Genomic DNA, 27,745 nt, shown 5'->3' with positions numbered 1-27,745 from the left:
CATCTTACAATTGATAGTTTCTTACTCAACAATGACAAAAAATACGAAACAGACACTATGCTATGTATGTTTCACGATGCCCTCACACGCTCATAATGCTTGAGTCATTGGTTAGGTTCCCAAAATGACTGGACGAAATCTATGGATTATTGGAAACTTATACAAACCAGGTCGAAGTCTGGAATTTGGTCAAAGCCTGCCTGGAATGACGATCGACCTAGTGTCACATGTTATGATGTAATTCGACGTCAAACGAGTAGATCTGACATATCTCTGAAATTAAGATTTGTTATTATCCAAGACATTCAGTGAAATAAGAGGTTAAATAAAATACAAATAATATTTTTAAATCGTTTTATAAAACATAATAAATACAGGCTATAACGTAATGGACAACAAATAAGGTGGGTACGCGATGAAGTTGAAATTATGACATACACAGGACGGCAAGTGTCTTTGGAACCTCATGATGCGTTCGCAATTATTTTGAAAAAAAAAACGTTTTTTTGGATACTTAAAACGGGAAAAAATGGGTTCTAAGTATTCGGACTCAAATACCTCAAGTTATTCATGTCTTTTTGACGTTATAACGACATGATTTCTGGTATTTGAGCTCTATTTACTCTTACTATTATGAGACAGATTACAAGAATACTTTCATTATCAAGAAATATGTTAAGAAAATAACTGTGAACTCATCAAAAGATTTTTACATCAAGTTATCTTACGTTTAAACGGTTAACATTTTTGTTAGGATTAATCCAAAATCGACCAGTTTCTTACAAACACATCTTGTTTTACTGTACTTCGAAACTGAGAACATTTTTATAATATTAACTGTGTATCTATCCTCTTTACTTTTTGTTCTATTACAAAGTACAGTGAGACGCGATGAAACAATCTATCCCTACCCGCGCTTACCAAACTACGTAATATATGTATTTTAAGAAAAGAATGTACATATTGTGAACACATTATGTCATGTAAGGCGAAGCTAAAATTAATTGCACTGACCACTATAAATAAAATGACAATGCGTTGTTAAAAATGACTAGTACTTAGCATATTAGAGCTTCTTTATAGGATGGGGCCATTTGAATTATTACAATAAACAATGTTTGTAATATTTGTCCCACGCATGACACTCCTTCAGCTTCGTGAGGGATCACATGCCATAGTTTTTTTTTTTTTTTTATCGCACGATTCGTTTTCTTAATTGTAATGTTTCACGCATCTATCAATTAAGAACCCTATCAAATAAAACATGCAGGTTTTCAACCTATATATTCATAGTTCAAGTAGTCCCATACTATAACAGAAAAAAGTAATAAAATCATATCCAAAAATTATTCAAGCGTAGAGATTCATGAACTAGTAGACACACGATAAAAATACAAAATTAAAAAAAAAATATATCGCGACGAAAATAAAGCTCAATATACGCAAGGCATCTCGTTTTCACATTTTATAATACCCATAAAACTAATAGACTTCTTAAGAATTCCGTGATTTTATGCTGTTTTGGTTGAGACAATATGTTTTAAAACCCTTACTGTGTGTGAGTCATCGTCATGTTGTGAGTAAAACAATATATTTTTAAAATTCCAACTTGGTGCGACCCTACAAGTCCTGAGCTACAACTTGTACAGAAATAAGTTTGTAAGACAGCACCGCCCCTTACTTATTTCTGCTACAACTGTGTATTTGTTTTGTGTACATAAGTTATATTTTCAAATTTAGTTACACTGAAAACTATTACAACAACACTTTTATTATACCTAATAAATTGTATATTACCTTGAAAAGTTGTGACGGTGTTGACTATTGACATCTGAATAATCTTATCACCTAAAAGACATTCTTCGGAAAATCGATATTCTAGAGAGAATCTAGAATTATGTAGAACATTATCTTTTCTTTGTATAATTTAATACTAAATAAACATTAACATTTATGTACCACAACTAGAAATAAATATGCATTTTTAACAATTAATACTGACTTATAAGCCGATTGGTTTACAGTTAATGTGAATATAAAATAGGTATGTGGAAAAAATATGCAAATTCCTTTGCAAAATGGCAGTGACGTCAGTGCGTTAACGAGGTGACTTTGTACACTGTCACAACTGGCAGATTTATATTCGAATAGACGATTTTAATTCAACTTTGAGATGTTAGACTGCCTTAAAACGGTCATTTCGTAGACTTCATTGTGGCCCTAAAATACTTTATTTTTATGATGATTCAACTGACTGAATGCAATACCAGTGTATAAATAAGTGCATGGCCTGTTAAAGCAACTTGGACTATTAATATATTCGTTTATAATACAACAACCGTGGCTTTGCGAAAACTAAACCTAATATTTACTAAAGTGAACGTTGCATTTTAATAGTACATATTATATTATGCATCAATTAATTACAAATCAACAACTTATTGACCCAAGTAAGTCATTTAAACAAAACGGCTTTAAGCTTAAAAGCTGTATGTACCTAGACGAAAATTATAGAACAATTTGAATAAAAAGATTTATGAGGATATTAGAACAGAACTTTTCCAGTCTTGTTTTAATTGGTCTTGGAAACGCTTCGCAACCGATATAATTGGAAAAACCATTTCAGCAGCCATTCGAAATATTTGTTGATATAACATGTCACTTCATGTCAGCATCATCTTATAACTAGAATTTTATTGTAAATGAAATTATATTTTATATATTCCAACCAGTCTAATTAATTTCTTTGTGATACATTAAAAATAATTTTAGTGTAATTTTCTTTATATGAATAGTATTATTGCATTTAATTCGGTGTTTTTTTTTCTTTGTTGTCTTTTATAACGTTATCACATTCTTTGGTATGTCACAGATGAATATTTTTTTCACATCAACAAATCCAACGATCTTAAGGGAATTGTTCTTGTTTTGTTAAACTTTCCCTTTCGTGGCAAGTTACAAAACAGGCAAGAAAAATCGTGCAGTGTCTAATGGATTTTGATGGGAGAAAAGTTAGTACTTATTCAATATTTTATATTAGAAACTTTGCAGGCAACTGCGATAAAAAAGTGCTAAAATAATTATTAATAAAGAGAACTTTTAAAGCTGCATTTTGAGATGCCTTTTACTATTTAACTTCCATCATTTAACTTAGCCATGATTTAAATTTTAAATTACATTTTCTTCTTACTTCTATTAAACAAGCCCACAAACCAAGCTTTGCTTTAGCGTACCACGAATATGAACCTTAGCTTTAGTCTAAGATTCTTTAAGATTACACTTACAGGTACACTGCTCTAATAGATAACCAAAATAAATTGTTCATTTAAAGAGATAGTATATTGGTATTTTTATTTTGAAATAAAGACAAACCTCTTTTTATGAAGTGAATACATAAAATTACATTTTAATGTTCTTTTGTCTTTGGTTCTTTAGCTGCGCGTCATACTACAAAATTCTACTATTTTATACATTATAATAAATTATGAACCCTTTATAATACCATTGTCAAAATGTCATTATGTTTCTTATAATTACGAGAAAGATGAATTATTTATTTCAATATTTATGGACTGGAATATCAATGTCAAACTTACATCACGTATTATAAAAACATTTTCAGGATATATCGACAAAACTTAAACTAGCTACATAGAGGTTCGTTTTTTGTGAAAAAAGACTTTTGTGTATTACTTGCGTATACTATCTCTTTAGAAAAGTTATCTTTGGCGGTTCTCCCATGATGAAGAAACTAAAAATTAAAAACACAAAGGTTATCTTATCAACAAAGTAGTAACCTTAGGAAATCACGGACTTTAGTGCTTTTACTATCAAATTGTCAAACCATTTTAGATAACTTTTTTTTCAAAATATATTGGACTAACTTCTCCGTGAGAGAACCGAGCGAGCCCGAACAATATTGGCCATCAAATAATGTCCTATGAACATAATGGTCACTTATCAATCAACGATGACGTCACGATCCCTCGAATCAACCTCCACTTCGATTGTTTCCGTAGACTGCTCTTCAATAACGGACTCGGTCCGCTCTATACCCAGAGCGGCCGTTTCGTTTGCATTTTCACTGTAATATTGTTCAAATTGTAGCCTAAGGCTGCCCATTGCCCCCTCACGTCCGATTTTTTGTAGGAGAAAAATATTGATTTATATTGTAGTGATTGCAATAGTGTACCTTCACGTCCAAGTCGGTCAGAAAATCCAGTTAAGTCAAGTCCTATAAAAAGGCTCGATTGTTTGTCCTACAAAAAGTCTAACGTGGGTGCGCAGCCTAAGAGTGAAAAGGAATGAAATATACATTGGACCAAGATATTCGATACTAGCCAATTTCCAGCGGTTTCATTCGCGTCCCGTGGGAACTACTTACTGCCCGTACTGGCATAAAGTATTGCCTATTTAACCCGGGAGTGTAGCTTACCAACAGTGAAAGAATTTTTCAAATCGGTTTAGTAGTTCAGAGCCTTTGTGTAAACCAACAAAAAATGTATCTTCTTTATTATATTATAGTTCGGCCGTTCAGAGAATGCGTTCCTGACACCTATCAGTTAGTCAGGACTAGTGATGGGCACAACATAACACTGAGTTCGTTACCGTTCCCCCAAAATAAACCGCCGCATTATTTTAAGATTATTTTCGTTTTAAATTGGCGGAATCATTTAAAATTTATATTTTAGTTATTTAAGTGGAAACCAAAAAAAGGTAATATTCATATAATAAAATCGTTTTATTTATTCTTTGTTACAAAGTTACAATCTGTATTTCTATGCAATAAAGTAAGTACATTGAATTGAATGTGCGTACAGAATATTAATCAGACTCCGATTCGCTTGAGGAGGTGGTGTCTTCATCATCATCTTCGCCTACGTGTATAATTATATTAGGTATTATCAATAACAGAATCAATCCTGATATCTCGGTCAAAATCTTCCAAAATCAGGTTTTTAGAGCTCTACCTCACTGGGAGGCCATGGCGACGTCGCCAGCGGCACAGGTCTGGCTACTTCTGGCATCCAAATGTCGCCAAGTCGAGTGGCCATGGCGTCTCGACAGTCAATTGTTTACGTCGTCGCTCAAGAAATTGCAAGCTGACTGGCGACCACATTGGCGACTGTGTGAGGGAGGTGCGCTTTACCGTGTACATTATAGTGGCTACTGTGGCCACGTCGCCAAGTTGCCACGGTAGCCAGAAGCCACATAGGGAACTGTAGCTCGTGGCCACGCCTCCAATTTGGCGACGTTGCCAAACCGTCGCCAAGTGAGTTAGGTTCCATACATTTCAATACTAACTGCTTGGATACGTAGCCGGCGACGTCGCCATTGGCGTCCTAATGAGGCAGGGCACTTAGTTTGAGACAAACACAAAATGACGGCCCATGATGCCATTTGGGGTTACCATTTTCAACCTAAATATAAAAATGCTACTTTCTTTCGCGCGTTCAGTTTGATCATAGTTTTATTTTTATATTTCATAAAAGTTATCCTATAGTCCATTATTTTCAAATTCTTAAAAAGAAAAACAAAACAAAACAAATTATTTTATATTATAAGTATAACTGTATAAGAACCATCAACCAGAACAGATTACGATACTTGCCTGTTATTTTTAGCACAGCACTACAAATATAAAGCGCTGACATAACCTTGTAATAGCGCAGTATAGATTTAGAAAAATATTGTTTACCAAGTTATTTGACACTCAATTTGGCACAAAATTACAACATTCATTGATTATTATTGATATAATAATGTTGTTTTAATGCTCAACAATTGTTAAAACGATAAACAACCAGCAAAAATATTTTTATCGTACTGCAACGCCATTACAAAGTTACGTCGTCAGTTCAATCGCGATGTGTCAGAAACGCATTCTCTGAGCGGCCGAACTATAGTAGAGAAGTGCATTCGTGTAATAGGCATGATGACTGAAAAAAAGTAATTAGTCTGTCTTTTAGATAACTCTAAAAACAATGGACACATATTTTTATTTTCTCAGACAAACAAGGAACAATAAAGATATAACACGATTCACGTCATTTCTGAGTAAAAAATGTACACAGACGTGACGTCACTAGCCGCCACTCTCAATCTTTGTTGCGTTCCTCTTCTTCATAGGAGCCTTTTCTCAACTACGTTAGGGTCGGCTTCTTTGTTCCGTTATATCTTATTAAATACTAGCCGTTTTCCCGCGGTTTCACCCGCGTCCCGTGGGAGCTACTGCCCGCACCGGGTTAAATTGTAGCCTATGTTACTCGCAGATAATATAGCTTTCTAATGGTAAAAGAATATTTAAAACCGGTCCAGTAGTTTTTGAGTTTATCCATTACAACCAAACAAACAAACAAACAAAGTTTTCCTCTTTATAATATTAGTATAGATTTAATGTTTTGTTAAAATAAAAAATACTTGTCTAATATTTTTAGCCAGTCTAAAATGCGGACTCATTAGAATAATTATTTTTTGAACCCTGTCAATATGCGTATTGTGTGTGTGTGCGGGTAGACTCACGTGTGTTCCCTGTGCGCGAGCGGCGCGGGCGCCAGCGGCAGCGACTGCGGCCGCCGCAGCCACGTGCAGCGCTCCTCCTGCACACAGATACTTCACTTACTAGCTGTACCACGCGCCGAAACCCGCGGCTCAGGAAACCCGGGGGAAACTCATAGTCACCTTAGAACAACTACCACGTTTACATCGATACTTTCGTATACGCTGACATGTGGCCTTCGGCGATATGTATAAAGCTTCATATTATAAAATGTGACGTTTCTAAATGGACATATCATACAAATTGCCTGCGACTGAGATGCTGTTGAGTCACAATAAACATCACATGAGGAGAAAAATAGCCAGTCCTCTACTCACTATTTCCAGTCTGTGTCTCAAGGCTAAACGTATTCCTAGGTCTAAACCTTTAAAAAGAGCCACTATAAAGGGCCCTATAGAATTAATTTTAAAAAAATGGAAGTTTTCTAACCTGCGGAGTGATAATAGCCGTAATATCAGTTTGCGTGGCGACGGGTTCCGCATGACTCTTACTCGATACTGCCTTCAGCACCTCTTGCATACACCCCTGTAGCTCTGCTACCTAATCACAGAGTATTATCTGTTATTTAAATGTACATCCAGACCGTAAAGTAGTAGAATTGTTGAGACCTCGTAATGGCACATAGGAACACAAAGAGAACATAAATAAATCTAGTAAGAGAACTATCTCTTAATTAATTTATCTGTGTTTTATTTCACATTATCGATTGAATTTGATGTTGCCAGAGCAAATTACTTCACTTTGTTATTTTAATTTCAAAATCTATTTGTTCAAAAAAAAAATGTTGTAGAAGCCATGTACCTATTTTGCGTCGTGGTGAATTTGCGGTCTAGTCGTTGTGAAAACAAATCTCTCGTTCTGGTACATACCTGAGCTTGTAAGCTGAAACAGGTTTCCGACAGTTGTCGCAACGCATCCGAGTTGTCATCAGACTCCGATAATCTTTGCTTCTGAGTGTCTGCAAGTTCAATTGTTATATTTAGTTTAACACCAAGTAGGGAAAAGGCTAGGCAAATTATTGGAGGCGACCTAGACGGGCAAAGATAGGTGCGATAACGATAAGTTTCTCAGTTTACGATATGTGTACAGTTCTCATAATCGCATTAATAGCTATGGTGCTCCTAAGACACTTAACATTTATGCGCAATAATGATTTATTTACATATTTTTTAATGATTTGCAGCCAAAAACATTAAGGGTTGCAAACGTTGTGACGGGAGTTATGAGCCTTATCGATATTTTACAAGCATATTACAAAACCATTCGGGACGTAAACGCGATCAGTACTTTTCGAACGTCAACGTCGGGTAAAGACAGGTGAAGAAAAGGGTATCGGACCTTTATATATGTATTACCTAAGTCAAAGTCCTGATTGTTTATAAATATATGTAGGAGTCGCGAAAGTTTAAAAACCTTTATCTTACCAGCAGCCTGTAGAGTGGAGACTTTCTTCCATAGCGCATTAATGGCTTGCATTTGCAGTTGTTGTATTTTGCGCTCAGACTCTAACGCAGCCTTCGTAGCCTCCATGTCGCAAGTTAACCTCCTACGAATACAGAGTTATTTATAGAGAAGATTTTAAGTCTGATGGAAATATGTATATGAAAAAATAAGCGTATTAAGTTTATGATTCATTTGACATACTCCTAGGGCCGATTTTTCTATCGCCAGATAACTGTTTTCTGAAGAATATGTTTTTTGACATCTTTTGTACAGAAAATATTTCAAAGTGCCATAATTATACCTCAGATAGAAGTCAACTCATGATTGAAAAATTTGCCAATAGTCTAATTTTCAAGAACCTAAACATCCGCAAGCTAAAAAAATACTCTCTTTTTATAGGACTGCTCAGAACGGGATTGACGATCAATGACTCTCATAAGATTACTCATAAAATGCTTTCAGAACATTTTGTGGTAACGGACACTATTGAATGATTTTGACAGACAATCTTAAGTACTTCGCACGTGAATGTGTAGCTTGAACACAAATTGTTCCATTATTTTAATCTAGCAAATAAAGCAATACTAACTGTATATGCTGCCTCGCCCTCGCCGCTTGTATAGCATGCAGAATCCTTAGCGTGTCCTTATTGAGATTCCTACTCCTATACCCACGCCACATCTTCTGTATAGTGACAGCGGCCATGGATTCAACACTCATTTTCTTCTGCCGTCTCTGATTAGAAGCCAACTTCATTATATCCGGACCCATTTGATCCGAATCATTTGTCACACCGTTGAGTTTCTTATCATCATTCTTGACATCAAGTTTGGATAAGCTGCCTTTTCTTTGTTCCATCCTTGTTTTTAGTTTGGGCGACGAAGTGGCGCTCTTTGGTAGTTTAGGGGAGCCTTTCATGTTTTTCGCTGTTCGCGGTTTGTCTTCGTGAATGCTGCTGTTGCTGGATTGTGACGATGTGTTGGACACGCTATGTACTGAGTTGTTCGTGGGCTTTGGTATGGATCTTTGGATATCATATATGGGGTCTTGGTAGTCGGGGCTCATGAGCGATTCAGGTACGGGCACCATTTTCGAAGCGGCTTCTAGTGAATGGTTTACTGGTTTTGGTTGTGGTATCTCTGTTAATGTATAAAGTACATTATTTAATTAGTTCAGGAATACTAGTAATGATTTATTTCCTAAACATACTCCAATTTTATAGCAATTAACCTACGTAAAATCGATGTGGAAAATTTGCACTTCCCATATGACTAGAAATGTTTAGCCTAATAAAAATAACGAACTATTTAAAATATAATATATGAAGAAATATTCTTAAATTCAAACTCAAAGCATAAAAATCCTCCATACCTTGAACCTTTTCCTTCTCTCTGACGTCACGCTTCTCCGTGGCGTACATAAGTCCGGGCGAGTCGAAGCTCTGGCTCATTGCAGTGGGGATCGCTTGCAGGTCCCCGCACAGCGATGACGTCATGAGCGATGACGTCATCTGGTGGGACGGCGACGACGTCTTGGAGAGCGCCGAGTGGTAGCTCGACGTGAGGCGGTCGGGGGACCGGCCCATGTGACGCGGAGTTGATATACGCGCTACAAATTAGCAGGAGGTAAGTTTGCAGGTACTCGACTATGTTGAACAGTCTAATATTGGGCTAACAATAGGTTAAGTAGGTTTTTAACTATTTTAGGATCAGAAATGTTTACTGCACAGCCGACCGGTTTAACGGATGAAACATCAATGAAGTAAATAAATAATTACTTTTTATAGAGTTCATTACAATGAGAACAAAAATTGTTATACAATGTAGAACAATTTCTCATATTCCAATTTGTCTGTATACAATCGTATTGATTATTACAACAAGCCGTCTAAATCTGACAATATAATACATACAAAGTCGAACTTAAGTACCTAATAATAATCGTTTATTTGGAAAACAGAATGATTTTCTGTAGAGGTCATTGTACTACTGCCAAAAATAAAAACTTCAGTATTCTTAAACCCACATACCCAATTCCACAAATTTCATCAAAAGCTAATTAAAATATTTCAACATTATTTGCGTTACCAGACGACATGGCATACATTCTCTACAAATAACGGAGTTCAAAATAGAATTCTATGAGAACTAAACATCATATATTCTATGTAAAATAACATGAAAGTATACAATCTGCAGTAGTTAATAATTGAAAACCATTTTTTTATTATTTTTAGGGTGAAAATGAGAGATCGCCCGACACGACCGCATGTAGGCAATTGCAAGAGGGAGTCACAAGAATGTTGTCGGATTTTAACAAAGGAGAATACTATAAAAAAACAATTTAAAAAAACGTTGAATGTCCATTAGTACTTACATTGCATTCTTGGCGATTGCAACTTTGGCTTCAACGGACTGTGGTTCTGGTCTTTCAATTGTTGCTGATGATGTTGAGCCTACAAATAAACAACAAAACATTTTCAGAATACCGCTACGATATACTTCATATTATAAATGAGGAAGTGCGTAGCACCCATTAAAACCTCTAAGGCCCATGTTTACCATCATAAACATCAATTCTTAAAACAACGGTTCACTATAAACATTCACGTTCAATTTTCAAATTAAACAGTTATTTTACTAAGAACTGATACTTATGTTAATTGTTAGTTACTTAAGTCACTCCTTAGTGACGGATTGTCAAAGAAATCCTTCACTAAGGAATGGCTTAAATAACCATTCTGCGGGGTTTATTCAAATCAAAGTTGTGTTACACCAAAAGCGACCCTACCTTACTGAGGATAAGGCGCAACTTCCTCTGATCTTCGGTCTCGAGAGCGTCGGCCGTGAGAGGGCACGTGGACGCTAAGTACTCGCACAGCTCTTGATGTTGTCCCGCGTGGTAGTGCCGCCCCTTACCTTGACTATACAGCCATTCTGCTTTTAAACTGTAGGCAATATTTCAAAAAGGTTCGTATAAAAGAGATTTTTAGAGCCATAGGTACATATAGACTAAACGATTTATAGGTTCTATATTTAAATATGGGGCATTATTTATTGTATGAGTATTGATTTATTCGTAATTTTTTTATTGTTTGTTATTTGTATGTATAATGTACTAATTATAAATATTGTGCTAAGGTATAATAGGGATTTTGATATGCTTTAGATACCGGAAATATGTTAATACGTGATCTCTAGTTATTTTCCCAGAATGCAATAGAGTGAATCTAACCTAAAATGTAATGTTTTAGAAGGTATTATAGCTTCTCCTACCTTTCTATAGCACTGACAACAAAGCCATCGATAGATTTGACGCTCATTATCCAGTTCAGCACAAACGGCCGGTAGTCAAATCCTCTGTTTATGGAGTTAAGGGATATTTTTTACACGTTACAACATATAAGAATTCATAGTTTAGTTACATTAGCTAGTAATACGGTAAACATTAATTTTGTAGTTTTGGATTTCAATCAAGGGGTTAAATTCGATATTAGATACCATAAAAGAGGTTTAGAATAGCTAGACGAAACATAAAAGAGCTAAAATCTACCAAAATGACAGTTTTGTTAAACAAAAAGGATACAATTTGTCCTTGCCAGCCATCGCCACACACGGGTTTCCCTGTATCGAGAAGCTGTCCAGTTTGTTCAGATGTACCAAGTGACTAATCTCATTCAAATCCTGGATGCTGTTGTGGCCGAGCCCCAGATGCTCCAAGTGAGTGGGTAGGTACCGGTCACACTGTCTGAGGTCTGATATTCGGTTCCTTTCCAGATTTAAGTGCTGGAATAATGATTAATTGTCAATACATACTCTATTAAGATTTTGTAATTACTATTTAATGTTGTGTGTATGCGTCGTGTTAAAACCTTTTCAAAATTATGGCCTGCGCGACAGTGGGACAGCATGGTTAAATACGCTTGTTATAAGATTCTCCAGATGCTTTCATAAATCTGAATTAGTACCGGAGCGTTGTCAGAATGATTGCCTACGCATATAGGTACAGTATGGTAAGGTAATTTGCCATCAGTCTCACTAACCGCTTAGGTACTGTATTCCCGCCGCCTACAAAGAAAAATTTACTGACGTCCTGTGACAATACTGAAATGTAATAAATAAATTACATTGTTCTAAGTGTTGCTATAGCATTGTAAGAGTTTTCATCCGGCGTGACAGTCACCCTGAAACACGCCACGGGAAACCGCGGCAGTAATGTTCTTTCGATGACACAGCATCAATTGAAAACAATGGAATCTAAGTTGTATTCATGCGTGATAAGTTTCAATATCCTTCACCATGCCGTCCCAGTACGCGTTGGTTGGCCATATGACGAAATTGTATAATGTAGCACTAACCTTCAAGCTCTTCAAATATGATATATCAGCTATGAAAGATATCTGGTTGTTGGAGAGATCCAGGTGTTCCAAATGCATGTTATGGTTCAAGTGTTCTATTGATTTTATGTTGTTACCTGAAAGGTATCACATGATGACATGAAAGTTGTTATTTTGTTTTTAAAGACTCAGCATGCCTTCAAAATGTAAGTGTAGTTTGTGCTAGATTTTAAGATATCTAGTAAATAGGTTCTGTTCTAGCATACTAAATTGATTTGACTATATATTTGAGTATAAAAGTAGTCCGACAGGCTTGTCTATAGATTCATAAATGAGAAAGATTTTTAATAGGTAATCAAGTTTTTCAATACCATCTAGATGACGGTACGTAATTAACTACATGCTACACACCTTCACATGACGTAATTAAAAGACCCTGACTTTATCAAATGATGATCTCAATCAGCCTTAGCTTTTGAGTAATCCTACACTGACCTCAATGTTAGTTTTTATCTTATGATGCTTACCACTTTATGGCTACTTCATCCATTTACTTTTATGGGCTACGCTTGTTAAATAAATGAAAAGTGCTGGGTTAGCTAACCAAGTCTGCATAGCAGCAATAAGGTACTTGATAAAAAGAACCTGGAATAGCCATTTTATTCTCATTTATTATTAGTTTTTGTGCTAAACTATAATTTTTAAATCAATGTTTAATGACTTCAGTACATGAGTAAGTTCTACAAGGCAACATGATTAAGTATGGAGTATTCTTCATTAACTTTCCATACCATATAGGGGAAAATTATTCACACTTAATGTAGCATGAGCATCTTAGTGAGAACTCATTGTATACCATCTACTAGATAAATAGCTAATTTAGTTTTAAAGTATGCACAAACAATGATATGATGATGATAAATTGTAAAAAATAATCCTAACAATTAACAATCCTAACAATGAAGTCGTGGTGGCCTAGTGGGTAAAGGACCAACCTTTCTAAGTTTGTATGTACTTTCTAAGTATATCTTAGACACCATTGACTGTGTTTCGGATGGCACGTTAAACTGTAGGTCCCGGCTGTCAGTGAACATCCTTGGCAGTTGTTACGGGTAGTCAGAAGCCAGAAAGTCTGACACCAGTCTAACCAAGGGGTATCGGGTTGCCCGGGTTACTGGGTTGAGGAGGTCAGATAGGCAGTCGCTTCTTGTAAAGCACTGGTACTCAGCTGAATCCGGTTAGACTGGAAGCCGACCCCAATGTGATTGGGAAAAGGCTCGGAGGAGGATGAATCCTAACAATTACTAATATTACAATTGGGAAAGTTACCCAGTTTGTCCTTCATGTTGTCACACCGAAATTACTAAACTGAATATCATGCATAGATAGTTGGTACCTGAGTAAAGATATCTGGGTGTGGGAAGTTGCTCCGTTTGTCATGTGGGTGGAACCGAGGGGAACAGCTAGTTTATCATACTTTTTGTATTGTATGTATTAATAGTAGTAGGTAAGTAGGTTACATTAACTAGTCACCTAAACTATAAAGGAGCTACTAGAACAACTAAGTAGGCTATTTAACTATATACAACGTCAACTATCAAACTCAATCCACCCTAATGGGTTTTTTTGAATTTTTAACTGTTTATTTAATCCCTTATTTCTATAAACTCAAAACAATTTGTTTTGCGTTTAGAAACTAAAAATATTGATTGTTTAAATCGAATGTCAAAAATATGCAATCCGTAAACAAAATGAGTTGTTTCATTTTATCAAGAAACTGGGAATTAAACCATTACATAACTATTTTTTTTTTTTTAGTTAATTATTAATGTTTTTTATTGATTACTTACCTGCAAGTTTTAGAACTTTGAGATAAATGAGGTCCTTCAGTCCTTCAATTTGTAAAATGCCATTGTTGTTCAGAGCCAAGATACGGATGTTGGTCAGCCGGGAGACACCATGCATTCGTAGTAGGAAGTTGTTGCATATTGATAACTAGATGAAAAAAATACTAGTTACAAATCTTCTATTACTAATATCTACAAAACTCATGCAGAGGTTCTAATTATCATGATAGTTATAAATTCTGTTTTAATGATGGTCATTAATAAAAATAACTGTTTAAATTGAAAGTAATATGTACGTATGAGGTTTACTACTCGGCAGCTACCAGTTTCTACATTGTTTTTACTACATTTTGAATATTTTTGAAAGTTGAAGTGGATAGAACGAGAAAAGGGGCTTACATTTTCTACACGACTGTATGTGTCGATATTATCGAGTCGTTGCAGCTCATTTTGGTCTAGAATTAAATTAATAATCGTCTTAGATTCCTCCGCAGGCGCTTTCTCTATTTTCTTCAACCCACGCCTCGAAAGGTCCACAGTTTCTTTTTTCGCCTCATCTATAAACAAATAACACAATACTATATTCGCCCAATTAAACACTTCCTATTTGAGTAATGGTACATACCCATTTTATGATCACAACATCATAGTTATTTAAAATAATGAAAAGAATTCTTTTCATGTAATTTTCCCCATAAAATCAACATTCGTAAATTGCCGTTCCAAACCTGTCCGTATATTTTACGCTAAAATAATCGTTAACTTTTCCATCATATTATACTCTTATTTCTTAATAAATAAAATGTAAATAATGTCACTTTAACTTTCCAATATACTTATTTAAAATTAATTCGTCACAGCTTTCACTACAGTAAACTTTGTCAACGAATTATCTGTTCGCCATTTTTCTTTTCAAATGCACTATAGCAAGTTTTTGAACGCGCTCTCGCCTATTTGACTAAATAGTGTTGTGACCGAGATGTTCAACCAAAGTAAGGTTTTAGTCGATTTAAACAAGCGCCATTTATTTGATTTGGCGAGCATTACAAACATTTTTTTATTGAAAACTCAAATATATGCAGTTTTGCAAAATAAAGTACTTTCGGTAAGTTCTTTTTGATTGCAAAGTAAGGCCAGACAATATTTATAACAGTTTTTTATTTTTATTAGAAATACTAAAACTATTATTTAAAAATATTAGTACAGCACTACTTCGCGGTGGCGGCGGGTTTTGTTGAGGTTAGTGAAATAATTTCGGAAAAAATGTTATAGTGTTTATTTTTGGCTAAAACAAATGATAAAAAAGTATTATATACAATCATGGAATAGTGTTATGTAAACAAGTTGCCTCAAAACGACACTGTTCATTCAATTCTATCGATAATTAAAAGGACGCGTTAGTTGACATTTTTGTGAGTAAAGTTTGTTTCATTAGCTAAAGTTATCAATATCAATATTTCTTATTAGACTGATCGTTTTATAATATTTAATATGCACAGTGTTAATATATTTTAAACCTATTTAATATCGGTTGTTATTGAGCACATTATAGCTTTCTATTTATAGACAATTCACATGTAACCTCTTTCGATTTAGGCGGGAGAATGGTGTTGGCAAAGGGCCTGAGGCCTCTACAGGTGGCTTCCGTGATACTATTTGTGAGGATTCTGTCCGTGTTCCTGGTGAAGACGTGGTATGTGCCTGATGAGTACTGGCAGACCTTGGAAGTTGCTCATAAGCAAGTGTTTGGGTATGGAGCCGTGACTTGGGAATGGCAGAACGGTATCCGTAGCTATCTTTACCCAAGTATAGTAGCTGCGATATACACCATACTCAAATACACTGGACTGGACTACCCTGAAGCACTGGTAAGCGGTCAATTCACTGTAACATTTAATTTATTTTCAGTGCTGAAATTAATTACTCACCATGACCATGCAAAAGATATAGAATGGCTGATATTGTGAATTTCAATTGATCATTTTAGTATCAAAAGCAGTACTGTGACTAAGTGCTGCAAAAACTTGTAGAAAAAACTCATTATCCTTTTTTCTCTGTTGCTAGGGTTGATAGACTTCAATTATTATGTCTTTATGTAACACTTGAATACTGTTGATTTATAAACTTGTTGGTACTATAAACACATACCTACCTATATTAATTTAATTCATATAGGTATCAAGTAAACATAAACAATAACAATCATGTACAAAACTAACATGAACTCACTGATAAGCTCATTTAAAAAAATGTTAGCTCTCTTACTATGAAAATATATAGACCTTGCTAGCCTAATAGATATCATGATTGAAATATATTTAGTAAGTAATGACAAAATACAGGAAAAGGAAATAGTTGTCCATACTAGACTAGTTTGTAATATGAGTAGCTCACTCACGAGGAATCAAATTTCTGTAATCAAATTAACCATGCATACCACCAACATATTTGTCTGTTACATGAATGTGTAATTAATGACATATCATGTATAAAAAATAATTAAACTTTGAATTCCTATGCATAAATTTGATACTTAACAGTTCAGATAAATTTATATTTAAACATAATATGCAGCTTAAAATGCAATTTAAATAATATGTTGGGACACCTTTGTGTGATTCTTTACCTTTAAATGGTAAATGTTATTTATTTTTCCAATAAGTCAGTCAAGAGGCTATTCTAATGTGGTATAGATTGAATATAATCCCCATTCTTTTATCTATTCATCTGTTTGCCCACAGATTCTCCTGCCTCGCATCCTGCAAGCTATAGTAAGTGCTGTAGCCGACTACAGTTTCTACAAATGGACAGGCAACCGCAAATGGGCTTTATTCCTCGTCCTCACATCATGGTTTTGGTTCTTCACTTCTGGTAGAACTCTGCTGCAGACCTTGGAGACTGCCCTAGTAGCTGTGGCCTTGTCCCTGTTCCCATTCAAGAGTGGGAAGCTGGGATATTATGAACAAGGTATTTTAATGGCATACTGTTTATAAACATTTGATTATTAACTTACATTATTAAGGAAGAAATTAAGAAAATTGTTTTATAATGACTTTACTTAATGTTATCTATATGTTGCATCATTCGTACCTTATCATTGTTATTACCTTTTTATATTGCTACTGAAAACTAAACAGTAAAAAAGGATTTACACTTTATGCATTTTACAAATATCATGACAAGATTTATTACTATCCTGAATACCAGAATAGTATAGATTTTTAAATACACAAGGACTAAAGGACAACTGCTTGGTGCATACATCCACTGTATGGTAGATAAAAATCCACTTTGATGTGCATTCTTGAATGTTAATTAATGTACCACATTGAATACCAATTACATGTATCATTTATATATTTACTCCAACTGTTGTTATACTATGGTAGATAGGTAAATCCAACATAATATTTAGTATCAATTATCCTTGACTTATGGTCATTCATTAAGTAATTCAAACACAAAACCTTTTCCTCAATTTAATGTAAATCATATCTAAGTGCTTATACAAAACAGCAATACCCAAATGATTAAGTGATTTACTCACTTGAGTAACATGCACTTAGAGCTGGGTTTCCCTTCGAAAACACCATTTTATTCATGTTATTTTGTTACACTCTGTTTAACTTTACACCTTCAGTTACCACAAAAAAGTATTTATTAACATCCATTCCCAATATCTGATGTTTTGCTTACTAGAGACAAAAACTTGACATTACTTGTATAGGGTAGTATACAAAATTCTATCTCTAGTAAGTAAATCAACAGATAGATAGAGTATTGGGAGCAGCCCTCAATCTAATATAAAGAATGACACCTAGCACTTCTTTACAGAGAACCCTCAATGGATATGGCTGGCGGTGCTTGCGGTGTTTATACGTCCGTCGTCAGCGCCGCTGTGGGCGGTGCTAGGCGCGTACAACTTGCTCACCACTAACCAAGGACGGCTCAAGCTTTTTGTTCGCACTTATTTGCCTATCGCGTAAGTTCCAAAGGGTTTTTTGTACCACTTAATGGAAAAAAAAAATAGTTTATGGTCTAGGTTACAAAATGTTCAAAATAGGCACTTTAAAAATGCGTTACAAATAAGCTCTCGTAAAAGCCGCTGAATGTGATATTATTTTGAAACGTTTTGTTAAACTTTTAAGTAAACTACATCTGAAAATATAAGCGTCTTTATAAAGATAAATCAAAAGATGCAGATGGATTCAAAAGTGTTTTTTTTTTCCTATATGCATAAAACTTGTTCTCATTGGCTCAAAGATATTGGGCTTTATTCCTTATTTTATAAAACAAACAATATAACAACATTCAATAAAATAACGTTGTTTCAGTGTGGTAGCGGGTGGCGCCCTCGTGGCGTTAGACTCGTACTACTACGGCCGTCTCGTCATCACGCCCTGGGAGTTCTTCAGGTTCAACGTTCTAAACGATATCGCTTCTTTCTATGGACAGCACCCATGGTATGTAAATAACTTGTTTTTGTACATATTTAGTTATACAATAGGTCAAAGAACGCATTTGAATTTGAACAATATGTTTTTTTGTCAAATGGTGATGGCTACCAGATGTTTATTGTATGATCGTGTAAAAACATAACAACATAACAAATTAGTGGTTAGTTTGCATACTGTTCTAGTATCATGTTTGTCACAGTACTTATTGAATAAGGACATCTATGTTGCGATTTTTTTTGCAAGACTCTCCTAATATAATATTTTTTGTTCAGGCACTGGTACCTCACTCAAGGAATTCCTGCAGTGTTAGGCATAAACCTGATACCAGTTTTGTGGGCAATCAGCAATATTCTGCGACGACCAAAGGAAAACAAGATCGGAAGCCTACTCCTGACTGCTGTCGTTCTATATGTAGCTGTATACAGGTTTGTAATAATTTCTATACAAGTTTCCGTCCACGTCTCGAGGGAACTACTTCTCACATTTGTAAGCTATAGGTATGACGCCCAAATTACGTCCCGTTCATTCGTTTTTGCGTGAAAGATTAACCAACAACCATACAAAGTTCTCGTTTATAATATTTTTATGAACAAATAACAACGAAGATACAACACAATTGAGTTTTATTTTACATCACTTTTAGGTACAAATTTTATATAGATAGACTTGACGTAACGGGCCCCCACTCTCAAGCTTAATGTTTTGTTAAAAAAAGTACCTCCATGTCCAATATTTTTCGCCCATTTAAAATGAAGTCAGACTAAATAGAATCAGTATTTTTGAACCTTCACCTATTGTTACAGTTTCATTCCGCACAAGGAGTTCCGCTTTGTGCTGCCGTTACTGCCCATCTTCTTATATCTCGCGCAAGATGTCATCGTGCCCTGGAGTCGCAAGGCGCAGAAGTGAGTACATTATAATACATACAATGTTTACTATATTTAGAGTTTTATGTATTGTTTATGAAACTCAAAAAAGAGGACTTTGCATTATTTATGAATATCGAAATAACTTGTGTAAAAAAAAGAAAGAAAAATGATTTGTTGGCACAATACAAAAACAAATTAAAAGTAAAGCAATAAGGTTAATTAAATTCGGATCTGAAGTGCAACAAAAAATGTTAAATAAGTCCTTACGTAACAAACACACATAATACCCATATAAACTTACTTTTTGTTGTATATAAATAGATACAATAAACTAATTATCATTTAAAATAACAATTATTATCTTGTTACAAAACATGATGAGCTATTATTTCCTCAGATGGCATCTATACCTTGTAGCGGGTCTCATCTTGATCGGTAACGCGGTGCCGGCGGCGTACTTCGGCTCGATCCACCAGGCCGGCACCCTGCAGGTCATGCCGCTGCTCAGAGAAGCCGCGAATAACAGGAGCTCTGTCACCTTCCTTATGCCGTGCCATTCTACGCCCTTGTACAGGTAAGATAGACATTTTTTTATGAAATCACCAGTGTTCACCTGTGACTCTTTTAAACTACTTCACGAACCAAACCTACATCGTCCCCGATAAATGGGCTATCTAACACTAACAAACTGAAATATTGTTTCAAATGGGACAGGGTTTTCAGTAATTAGTGCATTCAAACAACTCTTCAGCTCTTTTTTAGAAGCAAGGAAAAGGAATCTTCTTATCATAGAACACGCATAAGTTTTGTCAAACTTACTGTCTCATCACAAGTCCACGCATGTGTCCATAACACATGTGTGGACTTATGACGATATCGAGTTTTATGAGACCTGTACCTGAATAATATTTTCTCTATAGCCACCTGCACCTGAACATAACGACCCGTTACCTTCACTGCGAGCCGCCTATCAACGGCTCAGCCAGTAACTACGAAGCCGAGGCCTTCTTCAACAACCCGCAGCGCTGGTGGAGAACCGAACATGCCTCCCGACAGACGCCTGACCTAGTTGTGCTGTTTGACCGACTGCGGGGAAGAGTAGAGAGCTTGTTAACCGGGTATAAGCTGATACATGAGATACCGCATACACAGGTAACTTGAGATTTTTACTACATACAAGATATTTTCGTCATTTTTATAAAAAAAAAATGTCCCGTAATTAGGCTTATATTTAAACGAATCAGACACATATGTGTTTAATTCTACAACAATATTTTCATTCGCTACATATACACTTATTTAAACTTCTTTATACATCTATAAAAAAAATGATACATGATCATCAATCATCAATCATCATCAATGATAAAAATGATACAGATCCGAACCAAATCCAATTTAACTTAAAGAATAGTTTAGAAGTGTTGGCTAAATGTAATGTAATAGTTTTAAGTGTCAATAGAAATAAACACCTTAATGAAATAAAATTAAATACCCTTATAAAATTCACATGTGGTAGTTATCAAAATTGTCATTTTATAGACATATTTAATTTAAACAAACATTGCTATAACTACCACTACTTACAGGGCCACATATGCCAGTTAATCAATCTAACTATTGATACACGAGACTATGAAACCAAATACATTCCTTCAAATACAAATAAAGTAAAACCCTATCAAACCCCCATTACTATACACGACTTACCTAAAAAATCCCTTGCTGTTACAAACGAAAAGAAAAAAGGGACCATCCCATATTATTTTCCTACCATAGAACGTAATTTAATTAATAATAATTCGGAGATACCTGACAAAAATATTTTTTTAGGCGTAAATCAAAGGAATTAAAAGGGGATAAAATAAGACTACTTCATCAAAACATAGCAGGTATTTTAAATAAAATTCCTAACATTGAATTATGCCTATGTGAACTTGCCAAAAATAGATACCCAATACAATTTTTATGCTTTAGTGAGACATTTATAAAAAGTGGAGATGAGTCAAATATTAACATTAAGGGTTATACAATAGGTAGTTACTATTCTAGAAAAAAACAAAAGCGTGGTGGTACGTGCATTTTGACATATAGTGGTATTGATAGTAAGCCAGTAGAATTGTGCAAAGAATACTCATGTGACAATATATTTGAATGTTGTGGTGTAGAAATCTCTAGTATAAATACTGTCATAATATGTTTATATAGAACACCCACATCTAACATTAATTCTTTCTTTAATAAATTGGAATTACTATTGCATAAATTAAGATATAAAATATTAAGTAAAAAATTCATATTAGCAGGTGATTTAAACATCAATACTTTATTAAAAAATAAAAATTCACTTACTTTACAGAATATCCTTGCAAATTTTAATCTAACTTTACATATAAACGAGCCAACACGACAAAATAACTGTATAGACCTTATAGCAAGTAATTACCAAGAGGCTCATGGAACAATTCATCGGTTCTATCTATCTGATCATGACACTGCGCAAATGTTAGAATTTCCAGGAAAATGCGATACCATTTCGAGTTATTGGTATGCGAAAAAACGTGATTTCAGCAAGGAAAACATTGAAAAATTTCTTTACTATATCTCACAACTATCGTGGCAGGAAGTCTACTCCGAATCAGATGTAAATAAATCATTTAATATATTTCATGAAGACCTTTTATTGTACTATGAATTATGCTTTCCTTACTACAAATGTAAAATGACTTCTAATAGTAAATCTCCTTCATGGATCACTAAAGGACTGAGGAAATCTAGTGCAATAAAAAGACAATTAAGGTTTAAATATTATAAATATAAGAAACAAGATATACTTAATATATACAATACTTACGAAAAAGTGCTAAAGAAATGCATCACATGGTCAAAAAGAAATATAAATAGAAAACTACTTTATAGTGCTAAAAATAAAGGAAAAGCCACTTGGGATGTAATAAAAGATAAAAAAAATAGTATCAATTCGGTCAACAGTATAAAATCAATTCAAAAAGACAAAAACACTATTTACGATCCAACTCAAATAGCATCATTATTTAATGACTTCTTTATCAATGTAAGTAATGGGAATTATTTTCCGTCGCCTAGAGAGCAATCTCATAAAATAACAATAGAACCTAATGATAAATCAATATTTTTAAAACCAACTTCAGAAACAGAAATAATAAATATTGTCAAATCGCTAAACAACACTAAAGCTGTAGGGTATGACAGTATCACTACAGAAATCATCAAAACATGTGCTCCTATCATTGCTCCGGTCCTCGACCATATAATAACAAATTCTTTAGTTCAAGGAATATTCCCTGATAAACTAAAGCAATCCATTGTCAAGCCGTTGTTTAAAAAAGGTGATAGAAATGAACCTAATAACTATCGTCCGATTACCCTTGTGCCAATAATATCAAAAATTTTTGAAAGAATTGTGTACAACAGACTATTTGAATTCCTAAATAAGCATAATATTATTAAAAAAGAACAGAATGGTTTTCAGCACAATAAATCAACTTCCCTAGCTGCATTCTCCCTTATTAAAAATATATCTGAATACATCGATGAGAAAATTCCGGTAGTAGCCATATTTTTTGACATGAGTAAGGCTTTTGATTTTGTAGATCATGAGATCCTACTCTACAAATGTGAAAAATATGGCATCAGAGGTGTAGCTCTAGACTGGATAAAAAGTTTTTTGTCCAATCGTAAACAATGTGTTGAAATTACTAGTTTAAATGATAGTCATGAATGCAATGCACACAGATCATCATACAAGGTCAACAAATATGGTGTTCCACAAGGGAGCGTTCTAGGCCCCTTGTTATTCTTACTATACATTAATGACTTACCAAATTCAATAAATTGTCAAAATGTTTTATTTGCAGACGACATATCCATAATAGTACCGTTTAAGGATAAAGAGACAACTCACGAAATTCAGATAAGTAACGAAGTAAAATCAGTGTTAAGGTGGTTAAACGCAAACAAATTAAAAGTAAATCTTTCAAAAACAAAATTCATAAAATTTGGCACATGTAAAAGTAAACAGTTTGATAACAAAGCTATTAAGATAAATATAGAAAATGACAAGATAGAAGAAGCTGAAAGTATAAAATTTTTAGGTGTGATTTTGGATAGTCTTTGTAACTGGAAACAACATATAAATGAGGTTAGTGTCAAATTAAGCAAATTTGTCTACGCCCTTAGAAAGCTCCATACCATATCTGATCAAAAAACTGCAGAAATAGCATATAGAGGCTATGTGGAATCAATCCTAAGATATGGGCTAATAATATGGGGAAATTCGACTGATGTTAGCCAAGCCTTTATTGCGCAAAAAAAATGCTTGAGAGCTATTTGTGGAGTGAGCCCACTTGAATCTTGTAAACCTTTATTTAAGAAACTAAACTTACTGACTTTGACTAGCATGTATATTCTTGAGGTATCAGTATTTGTAAAAAAATATAACGAATTTTTTAAATTCAAAGGGGATCATGTTACTAAATACAGACCAAGAGATCCTACCAAAATATTGATTCCTTTTTGCAGAACAACCCTACATAAAAAGAATGTCTACCACATGTGCATTACAATATTTAATAAATTACCTAAAAGCCTAAGAGAACTCCCCCTTAAATATTTCAAACGGAAGCTAAAGAAATGGCTGATACACAAGTGTTTTTATACGCTAGATGAATTTATGCAATGTAAAATTGATGAATATGATTATTTGTAAAACCAAAGGAAATGTAATAGCTATTGTATATTTATATTAATTAATATTAAGTAGATTTTAAGCAACTATAATTTAATTATAATTTAAATTAAAAAAAATGTAATTATTAATATCAATATTTTCATAAAAAAATAAAGTATAAATATTTGCATGCCAAGTTAGGCAGAATGTAGCTAGAACTTTTAACCATTGTAAAACCGGGTACCACCTATGTTTTAAGCAAATAAATGTTTCTTTCTTTCTTTCTATAACTAATCGTAGAGCATGGAAATAAACATTTTGTCCTTCGTTTTGTTATTACTGCTTAATTATTTCATGCTATCCATCCCAATTTTTTCGGAGCTAAGGGCTCCAAACAAACAAAGACATGTTTCCTTTTTATTGTATTAGTATAGATTTAACATTACACTATTCTCGTGAGTAATCATTTTTTTATATTTTTCTCAGTTCCCAGAAGGCGAGGTGAGTGAAAACGTCCTGGTTTTCCAAAAGGCTCAATCTCCACCCAAGACTGTAGTTGACGACGTCGTGTAAATCTACGAGTGTCTCCGTTCAACTGTTCATGTTAGTGAACCCAGTTATGTAGCAACGTAGTTACAGCGAACGATTATGGTTCTTATTGCTCAACGAATAAGAGCCGTAATGGTACGAGTATAGACTGTTTTTGAGGTAACTTACAGAAAAGAAATCGAAGAATGTCCAGTGCCAAATTTCAGTTCAATTTTTTTGAAAGTATAGCCGTGTAATAAGTTCATACGGAGCTTGTAAACTATGAAAATCATTGAGAGAAATTACTTTTAAGTGTGTGGAATAGCAATGTTTGAATTAGTTAATAAATCGGGCACAGTGTAATAGAGTTAACTCAGCTTCGGAAACAAGTCTATGCTTATAAAGGTAGTTGCTATGTATGTAGAAACATTTCCGACGATGCTATAGCAAAACAAACCGATCCCTATCGACATTCACGATTTTCAATCTTATTTTAATAATTCGAATTTACTATTCGACTAAAATTAATTGGCTTTTGGTATTAAATGAATAAATTAATTATTAATATTAATTATTGATTCTATGGGAATGTTATCCCATAATAATGTGTTCGTAATAGAAAATTTACAATTTATTGTGTAGTTTTACGTGATTTTGAACTACGAATATTGAATTATATATTATACATGGATAGTTTATACAATATCTCAAATACCATTATAATGATATGTTTCAATACTTTAATGACTTATTAAATCCTTTTAATTTCAAATAACTTATGAAAAGTTGACTATAAAACTACTGTGACCAATTTACTTACGATATGATCACTTAATAGAAAATAAAATATGAATTGTTTCCTGGATCCTTATGAATTGTGCGCAAGTGTTGAATAATTTCAGTAGTGCTCCTATGAATTAATGGTTATTTTGAATATACAGCTTGTTTAATTTAAATGCTCGTTTGACCGTCGATCGAGTTTCTTGCCATCGTTACCGTTGGTTCTATTCGACACGTCAACGAGTCATCACTTATTAAAAAAATGAACTTTTTATGCAATGTGGATACATATTACAAAGACTGTAATGGAGTGACGTGTCTTGTTTTTCTTCTGCATAAAGCCTCCTTCTAATATTTCGTGGTCATATCGCATTAATGGGTAATTATAATATATTTGATAAGACGTGTATGTGTGTGTACAGAAGAACATAATCATCGTGAAATCAGTCCGCCATTCACCACATCCATGACTGAGCTTTGCAAGACGCAAGTACAAATCGTATACATTTTATGTAGTTTATATACTTGCCAAAGTTATTCATAAAGTGTTATGATGTTAACGTATTTTGTGCTACGCCCGACTGGAAATATACATACTTATATGTAGATGATTTAAGAATTAACTAAAGCATTTTTTTATTTGTCAGTGTCTTCAAAAAAATTAGCCTATGTCAGGTTAATCCTCTCGTGTATTTTTAAATCAAATTGCCAAGCCCTGCCAATTTACCTCATTAATTTAAGATGTATGTTGTCTCAATAATCGTCACCATCTTTCATTGTAAGTACCGCTCATTAAAACAATCATTTTATATTTTTAGTCGGGCCCATTATATTTATTTTGTTAGACAGATTTATTTTTCATTTTGGCATTTTTGAGGATATCACCACATCCACCGAAAAATCATCATAATAGATTTAAGAACTGAATTATCTTCAAGTAAAGGTTTATATGTTGAAATCGAAAGCCTTGTGGCTCAGGACAATAGGGTTAAATAAAAATTAGATAGTACATGATAAAATTCGCATTCTCATATTATTAAAAGATGCTTGCTTAAGTTGCTATCTAAAATGCAATAGAAATCTCAGTACATTTACATTTACAGTACATTTTATTTTATGAGCGATTAACACCTTTGCTTGAAGCTGGCTAGTAAAATAAAAGGAATATTTCAAACTTTTTAAATTAATTATTATTTAATGTCTATGGTTTTGAATTGCAATACATTATTAAGAATTCTTTTATAACGTAATTATAGTAATTAGATTTATATGTATGTTAGGGATGCTCAAAATGTAAAGACAGACAAGTATTTTAAGATCTCTTTGTCTTTGTTAATACTTTGACACTAATTTGTTGTCGTTACTTTTAGTGTTGTTTTTTTTACTGGCTACCTTGTGACATAGACATGGAATTAAGATAAAATCCACACTAGCTACTTATTGTAGTTAAAAAAAAAACATTTCAGTAGAGTTTTTACGAAGGTAGAAAGTTATGAAACAACGCCATAAGTACGGCAACGCAACCCATTTCAATTGTATTTTAAAATGATCAATGGCTGAGGGTAAACAAGCGTTATTTGTGTAATCAAACTTCACAGATTTAAGTCGCATTTTAGGCTAAACGAAGCGTATTTTACGCTACAGAAATTACGCTTGTTTGCCATGAAGCTCAGTATATGCTGTAGACTTACTAGAATTTGTCAAGATTCCTGCCGTGTATACTCATCATGTTTAACACTGCTTTGTATGGAAGTAGTGGTCCGTTTACCTATAATGAGCGTCTATATAAAATATGTAAAACTTTGTGTTGTGAAAATATGGTATTTTGGAACAGTCAGAGCAAAACTTTATGACTATGCCGTGTTCGATTTATTTATAACTAGTATAGTGTTTCTTCAAAATATTTGAATTTAGTACGAGTCGTATTCTTCTACTATTTAAGAAATTGTTTAATTGCATTGGGTTTGAAAAATGATTTCCACACTTCCAAACAAAGCAATATGTACGAATGTATAAGAAGCTAATTTTGAGCAGTAATCTAGGTGAATAGGTTGTTTTTCGTGTTTAAGTAAACAGAATGTCTTCTATACAGATGTCGAGTGTGAATTTGAAATAAAGATTTTATTTTTAATATTAATGTATTCGTTGATCGATTGACTGAACAACTCCACTTAATCATACAGCTGTTTGATTTAACGGCTATGTCAACGCAGTTACC

General features: G+C 33.9%; 2 protein-coding genes across 3 annotated transcripts; one reads left to right on the top strand and one right to left on the bottom strand.

Moving 5' to 3' along the window:
• Nucleotides 1–340: 340 nt before the first annotated feature.
• LOC110381779 (centrosomal protein of 97 kDa) lies at nucleotides 341–15,114 on the bottom strand. The gene is made up of 15 exons (XM_064039345.1): nucleotides 14,811–15,114; nucleotides 14,585–14,742; nucleotides 14,189–14,333; nucleotides 12,360–12,475; nucleotides 11,588–11,787; nucleotides 11,278–11,361; nucleotides 10,793–10,949; nucleotides 10,379–10,457; nucleotides 9,374–9,610; nucleotides 8,592–9,141; nucleotides 7,984–8,105; nucleotides 7,429–7,517; nucleotides 6,989–7,099; nucleotides 6,523–6,599; nucleotides 341–4,084 (listed from the first exon to the last, which is right to left on the bottom strand). The coding sequence occupies exons 1-15, from the start codon at nucleotides 14,812–14,814 to the stop codon at nucleotides 3,961–3,963; spliced, it is 2,253 nt and encodes a 750-aa protein (XP_063895415.1). The 5' UTR covers nucleotides 14,815–15,114; the 3' UTR covers nucleotides 341–3,960.
• Nucleotides 15,115–15,280: 166 nt separating this feature from the next.
• Nucleotides 15,281–27,664, top strand: LOC110381785 (GPI mannosyltransferase 3). Of its 2 annotated transcripts, none has more exons than XM_021342188.3 (10): nucleotides 15,281–15,424; nucleotides 15,782–16,053; nucleotides 16,927–17,152; nucleotides 18,020–18,167; nucleotides 18,520–18,648; nucleotides 18,915–19,067; nucleotides 19,446–19,547; nucleotides 19,909–20,085; nucleotides 20,432–20,663; nucleotides 24,706–27,664. In XM_021342188.3, the coding sequence occupies exons 2-10, from the start codon at nucleotides 15,790–15,792 to the stop codon at nucleotides 24,790–24,792; spliced, it is 1,518 nt and encodes a 505-aa protein (XP_021197863.3). In that variant the 5' UTR covers nucleotides 15,281–15,424; nucleotides 15,782–15,789; the 3' UTR covers nucleotides 24,793–27,664. The 2 variants fall into 2 exon arrangements, with proteins under 2 accessions (XP_021197863.3, XP_021197864.3); XM_021342189.3 differs by lacking the exon at nucleotides 15,281–15,424 and adding an exon at nucleotides 15,431–15,597.
• Nucleotides 27,665–27,745: the final 81 nt, after the last annotated feature.

This window comes from Helicoverpa armigera, chromosome 19 (genome assembly GCF_030705265.1).
Source record: "Helicoverpa armigera isolate CAAS_96S chromosome 19, ASM3070526v1, whole genome shotgun sequence".
In the NCBI taxonomy this organism is placed as follows: Eukaryota; Metazoa; Arthropoda; class Insecta; order Lepidoptera; family Noctuidae; genus Helicoverpa; species Helicoverpa armigera.
The sequence above is the reverse complement of the archived record's forward strand: the minus strand, read 5'-3'. Positions and strand labels throughout refer to the sequence as shown.